General features: G+C 43.4%; 1 protein-coding gene across 6 annotated transcripts in view; it reads right to left on the reverse strand.

The window, feature by feature from the left end:
- The window catches only part of SYK (spleen associated tyrosine kinase), a 109,460-nt gene that overhangs the window by 25,559 nt on the left and 62,986 nt on the right, over positions 1 to 20,915 (reverse strand). For 5 of the 6 annotated variants that reach the window (XM_070795177.1, XM_019966623.2, XM_070795179.1 and 2 more), the window contains 4 exons: positions 12,704 to 12,839; positions 9,374 to 9,455; positions 8,948 to 8,991; positions 7,211 to 7,279 (listed from right to left, as the gene is read on the reverse strand). In XM_070795177.1, coding sequence (XP_070651278.1) covers positions 7,211 to 7,279; positions 8,948 to 8,991; positions 9,374 to 9,455; positions 12,704 to 12,839 — 331 coding nt within the window. The remainder of the gene's footprint in view (positions 1 to 7,210; positions 7,280 to 8,947; positions 8,992 to 9,373; positions 9,456 to 12,703; positions 12,840 to 20,915) is intronic. The other variant, XM_019966624.2, reaches the window with a different exon arrangement.

The following is a 20,915-nucleotide window of genomic DNA, read 5'->3' on the forward strand; positions in this document are numbered from 1 at the left end:
CTAAATTGTTCATTCAACCACTGCTAAATAAAAATGTGTTCAACAAACATAACATGAATGAACCAGTGAATGGAGATAAACTTCAAACTGGGAGGTGTGAAATGTAAACACTTTTAATGTGATTTAAAAATGAATTCTCTCTCAAGTTCTATTAATAGGTGTGGATAATTCCAAATAACAATATACCACTTTAAAAAATTAACATATGATTATAAGACTCTTGGATATACAGTTAGTTCACTTTTTATTTATAATTACCCTGTCTCAACGGAACTGTCCTAGGAGAAACTAGGTAATTCCCAAAGCTTGCCATACTCCTGCTCTGCTTAGTCCCCTCCGGTAATCAAACTACAAGATTGAAATAGTTTTCAAATTAAAAAATAAATTCTCTTTTAGGTTTGCATTGACTATCATTTCAACTTCTCTAATTTTTTCCCTCGAGGTAGGAAGGTTCTGAACTCAAAAGCAAAACCATGACCCCAGGACCAGCCATTATGGACAAGGAGAAGGCACCGATACCCCTTCTCTGCACTGGAAGGCCTCCCACTCTTTGCCCACTTAGGGATGTATCCCAGGACTGCAGCCCCTCCACCCTGATGGGATGTTCTCTGGAGCAGAAAGACTTCATAAAGGCTGTTACATTTGAAGCCAGAATGCAATGATCTGTGATATGAATCCTGCCAGGGAGAATTTAAAAACAGAGGTGGGGATGTAAAAAGTACTGAAAAAGACACTAGGCATGAGGAATAGGAATCAGTAGTGATGGCCACAGTTTGCCTACAGCCCTGGACAGAGTGATGCATACTTTCATTGGCTGTGTGGTGTCCATCCCTTGTCTGTCTTGTCTATGGATAAGAAAATGGGTTGTGGGTCTCCTCTCGAGAAGGTTGAGCCCCATCTTTTAAGCCAAGGTGGTTCAAGGGCTTCATTTCAACACTGCCCACTTAGACCCCTATGTGGTTACCAGACTTTGTAGCCTAAACCCAGAGTTTCCCTCAATAACCACATCAGCTCCCTGCCTGGACCCCTCGGCCCTCCCTACCCTGACTGGGACAGAGAATGGAAATACACTCCAAAGAGAATGCTCTTTGGAAGAAATGGGAGGTTTTTCTACTGTGTCTGCTAAAAAGGCCGTATTGACTTTATTTGAAGATGAAGCTACAAATGCAAGTTTCATCTTTCCCAAAGCACTTGGTGATTCTACCATTCAGTAGAACAACAACAAAACCCTATGGAATCAAATGCTTGATTGAAAATAAGATTTGAGGACTTTGTAAACAATGAACTCTAAGGCAAAATGATAAATTAGCAAAGTATTGTTAATGCTTAGAATTGAAATGCCTTTTAATTTAATGAAAAATATATTGCTGATCCATTATATCATCTGTAGTTATTATTTCTGCTCTGTATTTTATCATTTATTCTGCCCTAATCAATAACATCCCCTTTTCTGCATAGAGAACAAGGTATAAATGAAATGTTGACTGTTGCTTTCCCTCTACTTTTGCTGATATTTGAAACCGAAGTCAAACCACAGGACACCACTAGAGGGTACTAGCTACCTTAGCTTTCCACCTTCCAAAGCGCAATTTGTGAGTTTTAAGTTTTGTAAATTCAAAACTTGTATTTTTACAATTTTCAAAAAATTGTAAAAACAGATCACTCCACAATAATAAAAATAGGATTTGTTTAGGTTGGGAAGATCCCCTGGAGGAGGGCATGGCAACCTACTCCAGTATTCTTGCCTGGAGAATCCCCATGGACAGAGGAGCCTGGCGCCCTACAGTCCATGGGCTTGAAAAGTGTCAGGCACAACTGAGTGACTAAGCACAGGTTATAAATTATGATCCCTGATCTCTTGTTGGCTACTTAGCTGCAAGTAGAAAATATATTTGACAAATATCCTTTGAGTGCCTATTTTTAAGAAGTACAGATTCAGAAGTGAACAAAAAAGAAAAATACATTGCTTTTATGGAGCTAATTCAGAGTTTCCTGACTCGGGAACATTTTTTGCCAGGTATTCTGATTTTCATTTCTAGACCTTAATTTTTAGACTTAAGACACATTTTCAAGTCATGTAACAGCAGTAATAATGATGACAATATATTCAACCACTGCGATGACAAAAATAGCCAGTAGGCTTCAGAAATTGTAGCTGCCCAAACCAGACACAGCTCTGGTCTTCAGTGGAATGACGTTGGTCCCAGTCCAAGGGCCCAGAGTTAAAGGCAGACTCTCCTTGGTCAGGGCATGAAATAACCTTCCGTTTGCTTCAGATCCATAAAAATAAGCACTTGGCTGTCCTAATTAATCTTCCTTCACCTTAGAAGCAAAGCTCTAAGAGCTGGTCCTTTATAATGATGTGGAAACATTTTCTCAAGGGTGTGGCCCACTGCTTCCACATTACCAAGTACATGGGCATGATTTAAGAACTCCTTCTTTCTTTCTCCTAGCTGATTCTTCATGAATCGTGTTAAAATGTCTAAAAGTATTCCAGTCAGCAATGTAGGTGCTGGAATAAAACCTGAAAAATGGATTTGAATGTGAAATTCTAGAACATTTTTCCACAACGAAGACAAATGTGAACGCTATGTTTCATCTTAGAGAACGTGCCTTTGAACTCTGAAACAGAAGCACAGTCTTTAAGGCTGCTGTTGTTCAAACTGACAGTCATCCTCAATAGAAGGATTGGTTTACATACTTAAGGCAGCAAAGAAAAATATTCCAATGCTAACAATAGGAGGGATTTTATTCATGTAAGGATTACCAGTCCTTAGAGTAAGTGATGGCAGGAAGCAAGGAGAGGGTAGATTATGCTTGTATTATTTTCAGTTAAATTCATTCATGTTTTCAAGTGTTAAAATGTTACTAATATCTAAAGAAAAATACTCCTGCCCTTAAGTTTTTGTCATAACATTTCAAATTATCTGATTAATAATATTCTGCAAATCATAACACATTTGTCATTAACTATCTGCATGCTAGAGTTAATTCAGGCTCTATCACATCCATTTTGTGCCTGAATTATTTAAAAAACAACTATTCATATTGAACAAATAAACAAATTCAAGAAAGTCATTTATACCTTAACAGATGGGATATTTGACATAATTCCCACAAGTCTTTTTCATGACTGGTTAAATAATGGAAAATTCCTCTTTTATTTTTTAAGACCTAAGTATTAGTTCTCCTAAAATATTTCTGGTGAGCAATTAAAATATTTTTAATTCATTGCTTAAATCATACAATGCTTCTCTTTGTTAATGAACTACTGATATTTTTGGCTTTTATGAAAGCTCAATGCATACTTCAAAGCTGTTATAAATTTAAATAGTCAATAGCCCTCTTTTAGCCAGAAAAGTATTTCCACAGTATTAATCAGATTAATTAGCTTCTAACATTTAATTGTCTTTTAAAAGTGATTAAGTAATTTAAGAGGGGCAAATTTTAAAAGGCACAACAGGATTTCAATGAAAAAATGGGTCTCCTTGACACGCCATTTCCTACTCCCAAGGCAACGAGTGCTATCAGTATTTGCTATATTCTTCTAGAACATTCTACACTGTATCTGCACATATATTTGTGCCCGACTTTGTCATCTTCAATTAACATTGCATTTTGGAAATGACTCTATATCTCAGCTACCCATCGTGGTATGAATTTTATAACTGATTTCATTTATTTCTCATTGATTTTTAAATTATTTCCAGACTTTGTCAATGATGCAATGTTAGACATGCACCATTTCACACTTCTCCAATAAAGTACAGCTTACTCACCACACACTTGTTGTGTGGTGTCACCAAGCTTATTTATTTGGGCTAGTTTTACAGATGGACATAAGAGAGCACCATAGTTTTAACTCGCATTTCTCTTATGAAATGCAACAGCTTTTCCTATGCTTAAGAAGTGTTTATATTTTCTTTCCTATAAACTATCCTATGCCCACTAATCTAGTAGATAGTTAAAACTTTTATTGCTTTATATAATTTCTTTATATAGTAAAGATATTGACCTTATATATGTATATGTGTATATATACATATATGATCACTACTAATATTTATTCCAAGTTTATTATGTTTCTTTGGAAGATGTTTTGATTCTTATCCACACATGTATTTTATTTTTTGGTAGTCTTACTGATATTTTCTTCAATTTCTTTAGACATTCTTCTTTAATCTAAAGGCCTACTAGATCTTATCTTCTGCATATTTCTGTATCACTGTGGGTGAGTGGGTTCGGGCTGCTCGGAATAAGGACAGGGGTGGGAGAGGGGCTTATTTCTTCACAGCGCTGGGTTACTGTTTCCTGGGGTGATAGCGTCTTGACGTGTCACCCTGACTGGCCTGAATGATAGTGCTGTGTTATTGACTCAAGCTATGATCATGGTACTGCTGTGGAGGGATTTTGGAGAGGTAATTAAAATTCTTAATTAGTTGATTTTATTTAGGGAGATTATCCTGGGTTGGCTTGACTTAATAAGTCAAGAGTTCTTAGAAGAGGTTGAGACTTTTCTAAGAGGGGTGGGGCGGGGGAGTGACTGACCCTTGGCTGTTAATGACAGTTCCACCTTGCTTATCCTCCCTTCCTGATGACTTGCCCTATGGACATTGAACTTGCCCCAACAGTTGTGGAAGGCAAGCCCTAGTGATAAGTCAATATATATATGTGTGTGTGTACATGTATACAGATGTGTATATAAATATGTACTTAAGTGTGTTAAAAATTACCTATGTGTGTGTATGTGTGTGAGTGCAATGTGGGTGTTTCATGCATACATCTCTGACTGATCACATTCTCCTCCCTGAATGATGCCCTTGGACACTACAGAATTAAGGTAAATGTGGAAAGCTGTGTCTTCTCTGCAGTGAAATTGCTTATGTCTGGGATTGCACATGGATGGAGGACTGTGCATCAGCACACGGGCCTTGGGCCGTCAGAAAGAGAATGATGGATAACCAAGTGGTGGGAGTCAAGAGTGTGGTCCAAGTCCACAGGGACTCCTCCATGGCTGCCACACAGAGTCCATGCACGAAGGGGCCAAGGAAGCCAGGTGCGTGAAAGGTTCTAAGCCTGCCGATGGGGCTCCATGAACGCGCAACTCAGTGTCCTTCCCCAGGTTGTACTATAATATGAAGTTTTGTCACTGCAGTGTTTGATTAAGGACTCAAAGAGATGACTCATGGTTGAAAAGCACCCTGAACCAGAGCATATTTTGAATCACCTCAGTTGATGGGGCACCATCTGGCCTATTTTCCCCAGAAAATGGTCCTATGAGATGCCATCTTGACAACTAGGTGCACCCTCCCCAAGGAGAAGGGGTGTGTGCCGACAGGGGTTGAGGGCCAGGAGGGCCAGAAGGTGGCAGCCGTGGATAGTTTCACCTTGGACCACGGGGAATACTGACCTCTTCAAGGCCAAAGCCTCAATCACCTATTGGCCCTGGTGGCTTGAAACAAACACCAAGTCATGGGGCAAAAGGGGTACTGGCATAGAGTATGCATTCCTTTGACAACCTCCCAGCCTTCCAGCTCCTAACATGGCATGGACACGCTCTCAGGGTCAGTCCTCTAAGAGCAATAGCCCAACATAATTGATGTTTCCCATGAGCTGATCCACCCTGACTGAGAATGTGGCCTCAAAACAGATAGTTCCTCCATTCAGATTTATCACCTAACTTTCCCCCTCAAACACTACATTAAACTCACTTCTCTTTTTCGTAGTCAACAAGATTGAAAATATCTAGAATATAACAGCCCACTAGGAAAGAAAATCTCAGGGCTTTTAAGCTTTTCATTTATGTTGTTTCTGCTAAGTACTTCAGGCAATCTGCTTCATGAACTGATGCTTGATTATATGCTGACATGTCTAGAAAAGGGGCTTCCTGGGCAGCTCAGCTGATAAAAAATCTGTCTGCAATACAATTGCTGGGTTGGGAAGTTCCCCTGAAGAAGGGACAGGCTATCCACTCCATTATTCTTGGGCTTCCCTGATGGTTCAGATGGTAAAGAATCCACTTGCAATGTGGGAGACCTGGGTTCGATCCCTGGGTTGGGGAGATCCCCTGGGGGAAGGCATGGCAACCCACTCTAGTATTTTAGCCTGGAGAATCCCCATGGACAGAGGAGCCTGGTGGGCCACAGTCCATGGGGCCACAAAGAGTGGAACACGACTGAGCAACTAAGCACATATGTCTGGAAAAGTACTAACTGGATATGAAAGTGGAAAGAATTATTAATAAAATAATTTTATACCACAATGATAAAACTAAAAAAATAAGAAATCCATATACATGTTATAAATATTTCTTGAGGGAGGTGATTCATTAAAACTGAGTCATTAAAAAAACTTTTTATTTACCTCATAATTCAATCATACAGCAAAATATGAATATGCATTATACTTCAGCTTTTGTTGCTGTTGTTTAGTCACTAAGTCGTGTCTTTTGCAACCCTGTGGACTGTAGCCCACCAGGCTCCACTGTCCATGGGATTTCTCAGGCAAGAATACTGGAGTAGGTTGCCATTTCCTTCTCCAGGGGATTTTCCCGAGCCAGAGATCAAACCCGTGTATCCTCTATTGGCATGTGGGTTCTTTGCCACTGAGCCACCAGGAGAGCCCATATGTTGTCAGCTTTACTGTCTCATAAGTAAAAAGGATGCTTTAATCCTCAAATTCCACCTTGTCTTTATATATGATATACTTCAGGTTCTGTGTTGGAACTCTACAGCTACAATGAAGTTACTATGGCACTTGATATTTATAAAATCAATGACCTTGTGTAGTCATTGGGCAGGATCCACTCTACTTTGGCTATTCCTTCCACCAATGTGTAATTTATCTAGTCAATTACCATAACACTGCAGCATGTGATTCTAGTTTCCTTTGAAAAGACTTTCCCATATGAGAATTCCCTCCCACTTATTACACTGGCAGAGACGACTTCCAAGTGCGCATTGTAGCAGAGAGAGCGTGCTCACGGTGATGGACTTTGCAGCAAAGGGACTTGGACCCACATGGAAAGCACAATGAGTACTGGGCACGGGCTGCCCATGAGGGCTACACATGGCAGGGACATGAGACCAGAGCAGCAGGAGGGTCGGCAGCAGTGCACACGGAGGGGCAGCCACAGGGCAGAGCGTGGGTGCTGAGTGCGGGTCTGTCCTACCACTCAGTCAGGGACAGCAAGCAGGGGACTCTTTAGCACCTTTCTGTGGTCACGCTTTGGGAAGGAGTATGATTTGATTCTTGAGATTATTCCACCCGCTGACCAAGTCTAGAAACCATAATGGCAAAGAGGAATAGTAAATGTTTCAGAAAACAAATACAGGCTGCCTTACATGACATGTTATTTCAGCTGTTCCATAATTACAGTAACCCCCTCCAGATTCTGTTGATGAAATGCACTAGAGGCAACATGTGATCATTAGAAAGGCTTCAAGAAAAACCTACTATTTGAGTAGAAGGATCTGGAAAAATATTTTGGCAATATTTTCCATGAAAGGCTATAAGATTCAAGTTTTCATATTAAATAGCCCACTTTTCATATATAATTACTGTCAAACTGAAGACAAATCATCCTAAAGAAACTAATTCTGAGAGCCCAATTTTGTTACTTCTGGGTGCTGGTTCTATGATATTTGTGGAAATTCACTGAGTTGGACCCTTAGGGAACATGCATATTTTTATATAGTCAGTAAAAAGTTTTTCCAAAATGTCCAACTCCTTGAAGCCATTACGTGATGCACAACTAAAGAGAAACCATGATATTCTTTTAAAGTTCTCACCTCTAAGCCCACCTGCCTCTTAGAGCAAAATGGAGCTGTCCCATGGTGGATAAAATCTTAAAGTTGACTTGCCAGGCCCATGAGTCGTGTAAAGGGTAAAACGAAATGATGACTCCATAATGGTGCTTTACTTTAGAAGTTGATCCCAAAGTTCACTGGCATTTCAGTTCTCTTGATTTGGGGACAAAAGCTGCCTCAGGCAGACTGCTTGGTTCAGCATAGGTGCAGCTTCTGAACAAGTCAATAGCCCCTACCATGGGTGGAGGGTTCATTTCATCTTCTGCAGATTTTAAGGGTTAACGGGCAGAAAGTGAGGTATAGAGCACATAGCTCATATTGGGGGAATTTTTAGACCTCACAAATGGCATTAAAGGGCATCAAAGGTCCACAGTAAGGTCCCCTTCAAAGTAGCAGGACATCATTCCTGCTTGGAGTATAAATCTGTGTGTCAGCTCCTAATAGTCTGGAGGGAAGAGAGAGCTGGAATTCTCTCTCTTCAGGAGCATCAGGCATGTGTTGGCCAAACCCACATGTAGAAGTGTGGAGAGATCACATTCTCACCACCCACTGATGTGGAGTGGGTGGTGGGTTCTTGCCAAGCCTTCAACTCCATCCTTTTCTAGAGGCTTCTTCTCTCAAGTGATAGCAGCAAGCACCCCCATTCCAAGCCTTCCTCCACCAAGCTATGGCCAAAGCAGCTCCCCTGGAAAGGGTGAGTTTTCTGATAACAATGTCTTGGTTGATTTAACCAAAAGAGTTTGGCAGTCAACCTCACTGAGACAATTTATATACCCAGCTTACTACCCATCATGCATGTGGTCACAAGGATCATACACGTGACTCCTCATGGATGGGTCAGGGCTGAGCCTGAACAATATGTTACCATTTCCAAAATCTACCAGGAGGTATATTTCTGATTTAACATTGGGTTACATGGATATTTCATATACTTTTAGAAAATGGAGGGATTTTAACCTACCAAAGAAGCTAACTTAGCTAGCTCAGAACTGAAAATAGGCTGATTCTAGCTGCACCAGCAATCCCAGTTTATCAAGTGTGATAAAAGCAATGACCATTACTCCTTTGTCTAAAAATACTTTTCATTGTGCTAATATACAACTGCTTCATCTTTAATGGCCTGGCTAAGTAACACTTACCCCAGGATGAGAACTTGGAAGTTGTGGACGGAAGTTAATATTTCCTGGTTAGAAAAAAAATGCACAATTACTGCTGTGTCAGTGAAAACCATCTATTTATCCCCTCCTCCACTGCAGATCAATCAACATGACTGTAAAATATTACTGCTTGAGAAGCAGATATATTTTCTGCATACATTTCTTGTTATCCTCTTTCCCTCAATTTTCTCATACAAGCAATAAAAACAAATCCATTTTTAAAGTTACTGACTAGTTTTTGATGAATGATAAATATACAGTTGGAGTAATCATTTTAATCAATCAGTAAAACCAAAGTCTCATCCCATCTGGTTTGACTTTGCAACAGATCAAATCTAAAATCTAAAATCAGAGGCTGATTATTATCAGCATCTGAAGGAGTGAGACTCCAATGTCTTGGCTACTCACCCGATTGCCCGCCAATTTTTTGACATGGAACTGTAAGAACTCTTAACAAACCATCTGATTTATAAGAATAATGCTCGACCAGCTGAAAAAGAAAAAAGTAAGAAAGTATCATAAATAATGGGGGCAGGAAATGCTCCTTACCTGGAGCAGCTGACTCCCCTTTTGGATTTTAAAAGTGATTCAAGGACAGCCCTAAACAACAAAAATTGCTTCCTTGGTGATCTTCCTGATTCCTCCCCACACCTCTTTTCTGCCACCCTCAGACTTCCGGCAGAAGTCCACATGCCACCTTCCCTTTTTAACCTTATTCTACTCTTTGCTCCCTTCCCTCCTTCCTTCCTTCTTTCTTTGGTGATAAGTTGCATGTCTTTGTTTATATTCTTCTATATCCATGTGATACTATAACAATGAATTCATTTATTCAGTCTTTCAACAAACATTCTGTTGTTTGGTAGGCCCTGAGAGAGGACAAAAGGTAGACTATGGTGAATGAGACACATTTCCTACTGTTGAGGTGCTTACTTCCTTGGTGGAGAAGGCTATAAATGAATTATAAGGTAGAGTAATTGATTCTGTATTCGTGCTTCGGGTAAAGGCTTTGGAGGGACCAAATAACTCAGCCCAAAAGTTTTGGAGAGAAGACATCACCACACAAGTGACACAAGATCTAGGCCATGGAGAAAGCTGACCCTTTGGAGAATGGCCTTATGTTCACAGAACATGGACACCCTTGGCTAATGGTGCCCAGGAAACTATGAATCATGATGTCTGATTCCTACATTAAAAAGGAAATGAATGGTAAGTAGATTTATTTATATCTAATCAAAATTATGCAATACGAAGACAGCCTTAGTTTTCACATTTTCTCTTCTCAAACAGATATTTCCTCTTCAGACAAACTAAAATCCTTCCATCTGATATTTCTTTCATATCTATTTATTGATTCCTTTTCCATTTATGGACTCTTGGCTCCTAAACCTTTTTTTATCTCAAAACTTACCTATTTGGGTAAATGTTCATTGAGTGAATATATTTTATCCTTCCAGGGAGCATTCTTCTTTTAAATTTTATTTTGTTGTGGAAAGAACACAACATGAGATACACCCTCTTTGTAAATATTCCAGTATGACCAGCCCTAACGCACTACTGAAATGGACAGCAAAGCTCTCTCTGTTCTGTTAAATGCAACAGTGTGTTCTCAGACATAGTATTGAGATCCCTACAACAGCTGAAATATCCCATGCATCTCTCCATTATCATTCAAATATCTCCTTACATGCTTATGGTTTCAGACAATCTACTCCAAAAGGATGGGTGGGAGGTGGGCATATACATAAAGATTTCCCTCTTGGGCAAGGGTATGCAAACATTTTCTGTAAAGGGCCAGATACTGGTATTTTAGGTCTTTTCATTCCACATATCATCTCTGTCACATAGTTCTTTATTTAAAAAAATATATATATATTTTTAAAATATAGAAACCATTTTTCTTCAAGGACTACACAAAAGCAGCTCAGGGCCAGACGTGATCCATAAGTGTGTTGATTCTTTCTCTACAGAAAGGAAAACTAGAGTAGTGAAGTAATTACCAACTCTCAGAAAAACAGCACCAAATTCCTGGGTAGGGGAAGGGTACCGTGGAACCTTACTGTTGTCAAGAAAGAACACTGAAATCACACTCATGAAAATGGAAGGTACTGCTGGCACTTTCGAGGCTCTTTCTTAAACAAACATACAAGGAAAAGATTTAATTAAGGCTGACTACTACGATATGGTAGCGGAATCAGTAAATACGGGAAAAAGTCCTGGGAAGGAATTTTCCAACAATTAAAGATGTTTAACATTAAAGTCAGCATGCAGACTTGGAGACTGTGAGTGGACTCACTCAGGGAAAATGGTCATTCAGGAGAAATCCAATGGCTGTGTAGCAGTGATGGAGCCCAGGACCTTCAAGCATCAGACTGACGGATGGAGGCCAGTGCCTTTCAATGCACACATTCAGCGATTCTTGTAGGAGGTGAGAGTTTCTGATGGGAAATTAATCCAGAAGGCAATATTCCCTACTCATCTCTCTGATTTGCACTGGGCAAACACCCTTTCAAAACGATACCATTAAAATAAAGCAAAGCCTGTGGTCAATAATGAGCTACACGTCAATGAGCTACAAACCAAAAGATAATGTCAGCGTTATGACTAATATGCATGAATATTAAAATACCCAGCATTCAAAGAAAAAGATTTTCTTCCAGCTACAGTTAAGAGCCAAAATACATCATGTGGTGGTAACTCTGAGTGCTTTAAAGGTAACGGGGATCCCTGATCTCAAGTTTTAAAAAGACAAGATTTTTTGAGCCTGGTACTTTCCTGCTGGTGCCACCCATGAAGTTCCTGGTGGGGCCTGGTGTGGACATTTGACCCCTTCCCCAGTGACATCCTGCACCTACAAAAACTCAACGTAGCTGTCGTTCTTGGGGTGGCAGAGTCCTTTGGTTTTCTCTGCCTCTGGGCCCACTACAGTTTATAGGATGTTCTGCCATTTTCTCATGGAGCTGTGATTTAGAATGAAGCCAAGTCGTTCGTACCTGGTGGAAAGCAGGGGTGAACACCGGATTAGAGCTCACTAGCGCCTAAGTAACTCTCATATTACACATTGCTTCGGGCTTTACTATCAGGTAGGTTAAGAAGCGGAGAAGGCAATGGCACCTCACTCCAGTACTCTTGCCTGGAAAATCTCATGGATGGAGGAGCCTGGTAGGCTGCCGTCCATGGGGTCACACAGAGTCGGACACGACTAAAGTGACTTAGCAGCAGTAGCAGGTTAAGAAGAACCCCTTTTTAGGCCAGGCGTGTATAATCCTATACAAGTGGCGGCCTGACACGCAGGAAATGATGACCACTAGGTTGCCTTAATGTTGCAGTGATTCATTTTGCAGCGAGAATGGCACTTGACATTTCATATTAAATTTGGCCTTTCACAATTCAAAGAATAGTCTGATTAGCCACCTCTAAGACTCCCTTCCCAGCCATCTATGCCTTTCTTTACTGTGTATTTGTCTGAAAGGCTACTCTGGGCTCCAGGTAGAGTGCCTTAAGGCAGAATCTAGTGCCTTAAGGCAGGATCTCCTGTTAAACCACATGTAGTCCTGGTTAGGTACCACTGCCTGGTGCCAAGAGCTGAGGGGCCCTGAACAAGCTATGGGAGCCTCAGTCACCTAACATGGTAACCCTAGACCAAAGCATCCAGGAACCTGGAGGGTGCACCATAGACTCTGATTGGGCAGGTCTCAGTAAGGACCCAGGTCTTCTACAAAGGTCCAGGAGGACATGTACCTGCCAGAGTGTGTCGAAATTCTTCCCGCCAGGGATGGAGAGCTTCCCCGTTTTGTCCTTGTCGATGCGGTAGTGCAGCACCTTGCCCTCGTGCAGCAGGCACAGGGCGTAGGACCCGTTGTCCTTGGCCCTGATCCTGAAAGAGAGAAGACAGTGCGGCACCATCACTCCTACTGCCTGCCGGGGGTGGGGAGGAGCGCCCTGGGCAGGCCGCCTGCAGCAGCGTCTTGACCTCTGGGTCAAGGGCTTCGTACCCAGGGAGGCCCAGCTCACAGCTCGATGACACCTCGAGTCCCAGACAAGGAACACCCAGCGGGCTTGGGAGCACTGAGGGGATGTCAGGAGAGGCCCAGGCTCTGGGGGTGAGTCCTCCATTCACCTGGAGCACCACTTGGCTCAGAGCATGGGCACATGAATCCCATAGCACCCCGGAACAGTGGAGTCTGTGCAGCCCTCTGCACTCGGCTCCTCTCTTCCATGAGGTCTGCTTTTGGGTTAGATTCCAGACAGTGCAGATCCCCTGCCCAGCCCAGGGTGTGTCACTGGAGGGGGTGTTTGGTGGGCATTTTAACTAGGAATATTCTTGACCCCAGATGGAGGCCAGGAAAGGCTCCCACTTCCTAAGACCCTCTTCATTCCGTCAAGCTCACCCTCCCTTTTAGAGGGAGGAGAAAGCAGGACTGGGATTTAAAATGTCCCATGGTAAAGAATCTGCCTACAATGCAGGAGACTTGGGTTCGTTTCCTGGGTCAGGAAGATCCCCTGGAGAAGGAAATAACAACACACTCCAGTATTCTTGCCTGGAGAATGCCATGGACAGAGGAGCCTGCGGGGCTACAGTCCATGGGGTCGGACACGACTTAGTGACTAAACCACCATGCGATAGCGTCAGATGATGTCACCAGGAGAAGAAAATGTCCTTCACTGGGGGCTGGGGACCAATGAGCAGGACCCGGGCTGTGCTGGCTGCCCAAGCTCTGCCTCCTGGTCCCCTCCTTGATGCCACTCCCTTCCCTTATCCAGGGATGAGACTTGTGAGCCTGATGCCAAACAGAGACACCCATTGCACTGTAGGGGGAGGTCTTCTGCCCTGCCCAGGAAGACCTGTGGGACTGTGGGAGGGTGCAGTCTAGGTGAGGGCTGCAAAGGCACAGAATGGAGGTGAATCCCCTCCCCCAACTGAACTCCTTAGTCATCACCATCCTCAGCCCATCTTCCCCTCTCAGCAACTCAAACCTTTGGGATCACAAGATGTGAGAGGGTAAGTCACCGAGATCTCAGAAGGTCCCAGAAAGCCTTGCTGGCCTTGTCATTTTCTAAAATGAGGGAACTGAGGCCCGCAAATGTTAAGCAATGTGTCCAGTCAACTGTACTTTGGGAAGATGCCCAAATGTGCCAAAACTGTTGTGGGATTTCCCTGTTGTGGGGAAATTTCTGATGCCTCCCCTTGGCTGTAAGAGACCACATCCACAGGGCCAGCTTTGGAAGCTGACACAGTCACTTTTGGCCTTGTAGATTCATCTCAAAAAGTGAACCCAGGACATGAGAACTAAGCTGCATCACATGGGGTTGGAACTTTGTTTTAAAAATAAGTTTCTTTTAAGTTGTGCTTGGCTGTGCGCGGCGAACAGGTTCCTTCCATGCCTCAGTGCTCAGGGCAGCTGGTGTGGGTGGCGGGACACACCCAGACTCCCCTCGACCTCTGCAGGACTGCTTCTGAAACCTTCTGCACTGTGAAAACAGCCCTTCCCCCAAACCCAAGCAGGTCGCCTGCACCCCAAAGTGTAAGCTCCCTTTCATGGTCACATGGCCCATTAAGGCCAGTTGGCTGCTGTCAAATCGAAAAACAACCACACAGAAAAGGAAAAACAGTTTTATATGAGGAAGAACTGAGTTTATCTCTTAGGGAAGCTATTTTATAAGGCAGGATTATTCACCCCTGCTTTGCTTAGTTTATAAGCATCAGTGGCAAACAAATAGGATAGTTTGAAGATTCAAAGAATTATACAAATTCTAAATACGAAGCATTAAGACTTTATGCAAATACATATAAAAGGTTAACTCCAGATAACGATGTCCATAGGCCATTCCAAAATACCATTCTCTTTGATTTCAAGTCTTTGGTGTCTTGGGCTTCCCTGCTGGCTTAGAGTCTGCCTGCAATGCTGGAGACCTGGGTTCAGTCCCTGGATTGGGAAATGGCAACCCACTCTGGTATTCTTGGCTGGAAAATCCCACAGATGGAGGAGCCTGGTGGGCTCCAGTCCAAGGGGTCACAAAGAGTCAGACACGAGTGAGCAACTAAATTTACTTTTACCTTTGTATCTTGGACCTTTGGGTCCTGGAGACAATTAACTGGATCTGAACTCTGACTTTCTGAATCCACGTCCAGTGCCCACCACTCTATCTTGCCTTAGGTCTTGATTGATCTTTTATTGTTAAACAGACAGAGGATGGCAGAATGACAGGGAAATGGTGCAATCACCTCATTAGAAATGGGTAAATGGAAATGAAGCCCACAATGGAAATAACATTATGCCCCTTCCAGACTGGCAAAAGTTAAAAAGACTGGACATAATAAATTGCTGAGAATGAGGGCATTAGGCACCTTCATTTACTGCCAGCAGGCGCATGAATTGGTTCAATCATTTTGGAAAACAATTTGGAATTCTCTACTGAAACTGAACCTATGTATTCCCTGAGTCAGTGATCCACTCCAAGATATACAAAATACATGCATTCTGCACCTGTAATGTGTGTGGGGATGTTTATATCAGCTTTATTTGTCATTATCAAAAATTGTAAACAAGCTAAGTATCTGCTGAATACAGAGTCAGTCAGTCTTGGGGTATTCATACCACAGAATGTCATGAATAAAATGAACAAAGGACAGTGTTTGTTCAAATGATACAAATGTTCAAATGTTTGTATCAAATGATACAAAGCACAAGTGACTCTCATAAGTATAAATGGACACTGTGATTCTACCTGTATGAAGTTCCCAGATAGGTAAATTTGAACGATTTCATTGAAAAATGTATACCTAGGTGGTAACAAGTGAAAGAAAAGAGCCAGAGCATGCTGGACACAAGGATACAGAAAGTGATGTCCTCTCTGGGATGGGTGTGAGTGAGGGGCCTTCTGTGATGCTTCTCCTATTTTAGTTCTTGACTTTGGTGGCATTTGCTTTATAATTATCCACTAAGATACACGTATAGAGTGAGGCAGTCTTGTGTGTATTGAATATTTCATAAGAAAAATGGCATTAAAAGAGAGCTGGTGTGAGACAGAAATAGATCAGCAATTTCTGTAAAGGCACGTACTTCCTTGAGGATCCTCCCATGAACAGGCCCTGGAGGAGTCTGTCTCTTGCAGAGCTCCTGACACCAGTGGCAACAGCTGCCTGGTGAGCACAGTCTAAGGACCAGCAGGCACAGGGACAGACCATGGACATGCAGCCTCAGCGGCCCCCAAGGCAGCTGGCAGGAAACGAGGCAAAGAAGGGAAACCCACAGGCCCAGCATCTGTAGGTGGCAAAGACCAGAGGCTTGGTGACACTAACGGCCAGCAACTGTGAGGTGTCTGCTGGCTGGCTGCAGGCAGATCCTGGGCTGGGCTATTTTTAATCTAACATACGGAAAATACTGGTTTGGAAGCTGAAGTAGCTCCTCCTCCTCCTGGCCCCGTCCTGTTCCTCAGAAAGACCCCCAGTGTCCTGGGACACCCACCGGGTTTGTGACATGGATGCCCAAAGCGGAAAGAGAAAAGGCTAGTCTTGCAGCCTCTCTTGAGGTTGACCACCTTCCAGTTTAGCTATCTTCAGCACATTCCCAGAAGCCCCAGAAGAATTTTTTTCCAGGGAGTCTCTTGGAAGAAGCAGATAGAAGAAGCCAAGACAAATCTTGGCTCACGACAGATTTGTGTTTTGCTATTACAAGGTGTGGGACTTCAGTGCTTTCAAACTGTGACGCTGTCCTAATTGGCCTTAAGATTGACTTGAGGTCCCTGCTGAGACAGCAGGAGATCCACCTTTCTCCAAGGGTAGACCGTCTCAGGCTCTGCCATGAGCAGGTTTTGCACATCACAGACATGAGGCACAAGCAAAACTGAGGTCTGGAGAGTGTTCATTCTGCCAGACACAGCCTGGAGGGCTTCCTATGACTTCCTGGATCAGAGAAAACACGTAGTAATGATGCCCAGACATTCACAGGGAAGTAAGGACCCAAGCGGTGGTAGGACCTTCAAGGTGACCCTCACCCACCAGGGTCTGGGATCATGGCATTGTGTCTGCTGCAGACAGAACAGAACAGCCGGGGCACAGCCTGGCCCACCAGGCATTCTCACTGTCTGCGTATTTTTTTTTCCCCATGGCAGAGCAGAGCATGGCTGGCTCGGGGGAAAGGAGGGCTCTGGGGATGAGCTGTATATCTATGGCCTGGATGGGAAGTTCAGAGAGACATGGTGGGGAGGTTCCCTTCCAGAGCTGATGCTGTATCAGGTGGTCAGATACTGCAGCATGGGGCCTGACGGTGGCTTGTTAAGAGAGGAGCTGGGAGTGGGGGAGAAGATGTGGGAGTGGCATGCTCAGTAGTATGTGTGCTCAGCTGCATCCAACTTTTTGTGCCCCCATGGACTGTAGCCAGCCAGGCTCCTCTGTCCACGGAATTTTCCAGATAAGAATACTGGAGTGGGTTGTCATTTCCTACTCCAGGGGATCTTCTTGACCCAGGGACTGAACCCATGTCTCCTGTATTTCCTGCATTGGGCAGATGGATTCTTTACTACTGCACCACCTGGGAACCCTGCTCAGTAGTGTGCTTGCCCGCATCATGCCGAGAGCATCCTTGGACTCAGGAGAGGTACCAGCCCTAATGATCCACAGAAGAGAAAAGAAAATGCAACTTCTGGGTGCTTCTGTCTTGCACTTGAGCAAAATTGAGGCACGTGAGACTTCCACTCATGCAGTGAAAGCAAAATCAGTATGGAACACAGGTCCAAATACAGGGCCACGCCAAGCTCTTCTTTCACACATCTGCCTTTTTAAAAGTTTTATCACAAACTCCCCTCTCTCTCCCTCTGCTCTAACTCATGAGGTGAAACAGGTCACACTGCTTCTCCTCCAGCTTCATGGGGACTTTGATCAGACCAATGAAGAGATACTCACATCAGTCCATAACCCTCTTTAAACTTTTCACTTCAGACAGGCCGTGACTCTTTTTGCTGACCTATAGCTGCAGAGCCACATGTGTCGAATGAAATGGCACACTTTGATCCCTGATGGCAGCACACGAGAGCACTCAAAAAACTCAGCTTTTACTGTGGGCATATGAGGGTCATGCAGTCTCATTCATCAGTGAACAAAAGTAAGGTTTTTGTTTTTTTTCCCCTAAACCCACAGATTGCTTTTGAAATGCAGGTATATAAGAAAAAAGTGAGCTATAACTTGAGCAGGGAAAAGTGAGTGACAAATAAGAAAAAAAAGTGTGTTTCATCTAATGACAAATACCAATATCAGTACTGGTGTGGACACAGGGAGAACATCCCATTCTTGGGGTCAGCAGCAAGGTGAGCATCTGAACCTAGGATTCCCACAATGAAGCAAGGACCATGAAGAAGAAAACCTCTTCAACCCCGGAGGACAGTGTCCCTGGCACAGAACACTCAGGAGTCCCACAGATGAATATCAATCAAATACAAGCTCAAAAGATCACCCCAAACCAAAGGAAACAGGAGTTATGAGAAAGAGGGCAGGAAAAGAAAGAGAGCAGGAGAGACATAGATTTATACACTAAGGACTTTCTGTATTGAAATCATTAGATTTAGAATATAAGCTAATTATGCATGAAATGTTCAAAAAACAAATGAGGGACTCACAAAAACTAGCAAGCAATAAGATGCTCTAAAAAATGTACAGGACTATTTGGGAAACAACCAGAACAAACAGGACTGCTAGAAATTTTTAAAATGTATAACTGATGGAAAAAAACAGTGGATGAGTTTAAAGTAGATTAGATACAGATGAAGTGAAAATTAATGAACCAAAAGACAATCTAAGGACATTAAATAGTGCAGCACATAGAGAAAAGGCAACAGAAAATAAGAAAGAATTGAGGATGGAGTAAGGGCTAAAATATGTTTAATAGCAAGCTATGAAGGAAGAAATGATAAGAAAGAAGGATAGTAATATTTGAAAAAAAATTAGAGTATTTTCCAGGATTGATGAAAGAAAAAGATTCATAGTTGCAGGAAGCACAAGTACAGGACAGCCACAGGTTGAGCTTTAAACACATTACCTTGTTCATCTCGATTAACAAGCCAGATAGCACATTAGTTTTCCCTTTTTATCATTCAGTAAACTGAGGTCAGAGAGATTAATTAGGCTGTCAGTCACAGAGCTATTAAATGGTTGTACTTGTCTGAACTTAAGTTTCTACAAACAGAAGCAGTTTCAAGGTTAACAGTGTCTCAATCAATCAAATAAAACAGAAAAATTCCTTACTGCACATATACTTACAGATCCTCCAATGAACTTGGAACATCTCAAATTATCACTGTTCTTAGTTTTGCTTAGGTAGGCACTGGGCATCTTGAACAGGCTCAAATGTGGTCCCCAGACCAGCATCGCTTGGGAACTTGTCAGAAATCCAAATTTCTGAGTCATAACCCAAACTTGGTGAGTTAAAAACTGGGTGAGGGGGTTGTGGTTTGACCCAGCAATCTGTGCTTTAACCAGCCTGCAGGTGATCTGCACACAAACAGAATGTTGAGAACCACTGCTTACATCATCTGCTCTGGACTTCGTATCCATCCTGTGGAACCTCATTCTTCATCCTTTCTCCTAACTTACATTTGTTCCTTGCTCATAGGGAGTACAAGTGTGTATTCTTACAAGCTTTCTCACTGTCTCTGAAAAATGTGTCACATTCTGAATACACTTTTTTTTTTTTTTCCTGGCTACCTTATACTGAATTGTACTTACGCTGAAAAAGATATCTCATAGCTCTTTCCAAAGAGAGACATCCACCTGCCTCCCAGTCCACCTGGTGGGACAGGGGCAGGGGAGGGGGGAGGGCATTGTTCTAAGATTCAGGGGTGGCAGGTAATATGTTATCTGGTGTCCCCAAGCCAGGTCCATCCTGGACAAGGACCATGCGGTTTTGTAGACCTCTGATTCTGGGTGGTCACAACCTTTTCCCTTAGAAAGGCATTGTCACCAAATCTTCCAGGATCCAGCTGTGTACAGAATGGGGGACACCCTCATCAGACCATCTATACACGCTGCTCATTTCTTTACCTGTAAGTTCTCCTGGAGGGCTTCCCACAGGGCCCCGAAATGTAAGAGGCATGAATAAATGAATGTGTATGTGTGTGCATAATTTGTGCACCCATGTGTGTAAGGGAGGTGAGGGTGTGAGGGGCATGGGGCTATAATGAAAATCAATTCAGTGGGCAGTGGAAGGGAGGAAGGGAGGAAATGATGAGCGGGCGACACTCCTGGAAAATGGCTAATGAGGAAGGGATGACGCAAAGGTCAAAGGGCTTACTTTTCGAACGGTATGAAGAAGGAAGGTCTGGGGCACCTGGATTTCAGATGCAGAGCACATAGGAGGACTCAGTTGTTCCAGCGGGCTGGGTGGGAAGATGATGGTGGAGGGCCTGAGAAGGGCAAATGGCACCACTACTTGGCACCTGCTCAGAGGCCTCTGCACTCTCTTCTTCCTCGGCATACAGGGCCCCGGGGTACCCGAGATGATTTCTGACATATTAAAAAGCTGACATGGGAAAGGAGCAGGCGGAGGGGTCCCACCCATCACATGCAACAACCACAGGCCGGCGCAGGGTGCTGGGGCCTACCCCAAGTGCCGGAGCTGTACCGCTCTATAACCTCAGGACGGGGGAAGCCCACAGGCCACAAGTCTCGCCCTCCTCACACGCTCCCCAGCACAGGTGCCTCTCAGACCCTTGGACTCCAGCTCCCCGGGGCTTCCTCTTGGCCTCAGTCTTCACCTTCCTGCCCCTGCCCGCCCAACCCAGCTACCACATAGGCCACACTCGCTCTTGACTTCTGCAAACTACTGTGCCTGGTCCAAGACCTGACTCTCTGCCATCTCTCTCCCCACAGAAGCCTCATCCCCCTCTCTCTTTACACTTGGGGAGGGGGCAAGCCCAGAGGTCAGGGTCTCCCTCAGGACCTCACAAGTCTTCCAGACCT

The sequence above is a fragment of the Bos indicus genome, chromosome 8 (assembly GCF_029378745.1).
Source record: "Bos indicus isolate NIAB-ARS_2022 breed Sahiwal x Tharparkar chromosome 8, NIAB-ARS_B.indTharparkar_mat_pri_1.0, whole genome shotgun sequence".
Lineage (NCBI taxonomy): Eukaryota > Metazoa > Chordata > Mammalia > Artiodactyla > Bovidae > Bos > Bos indicus.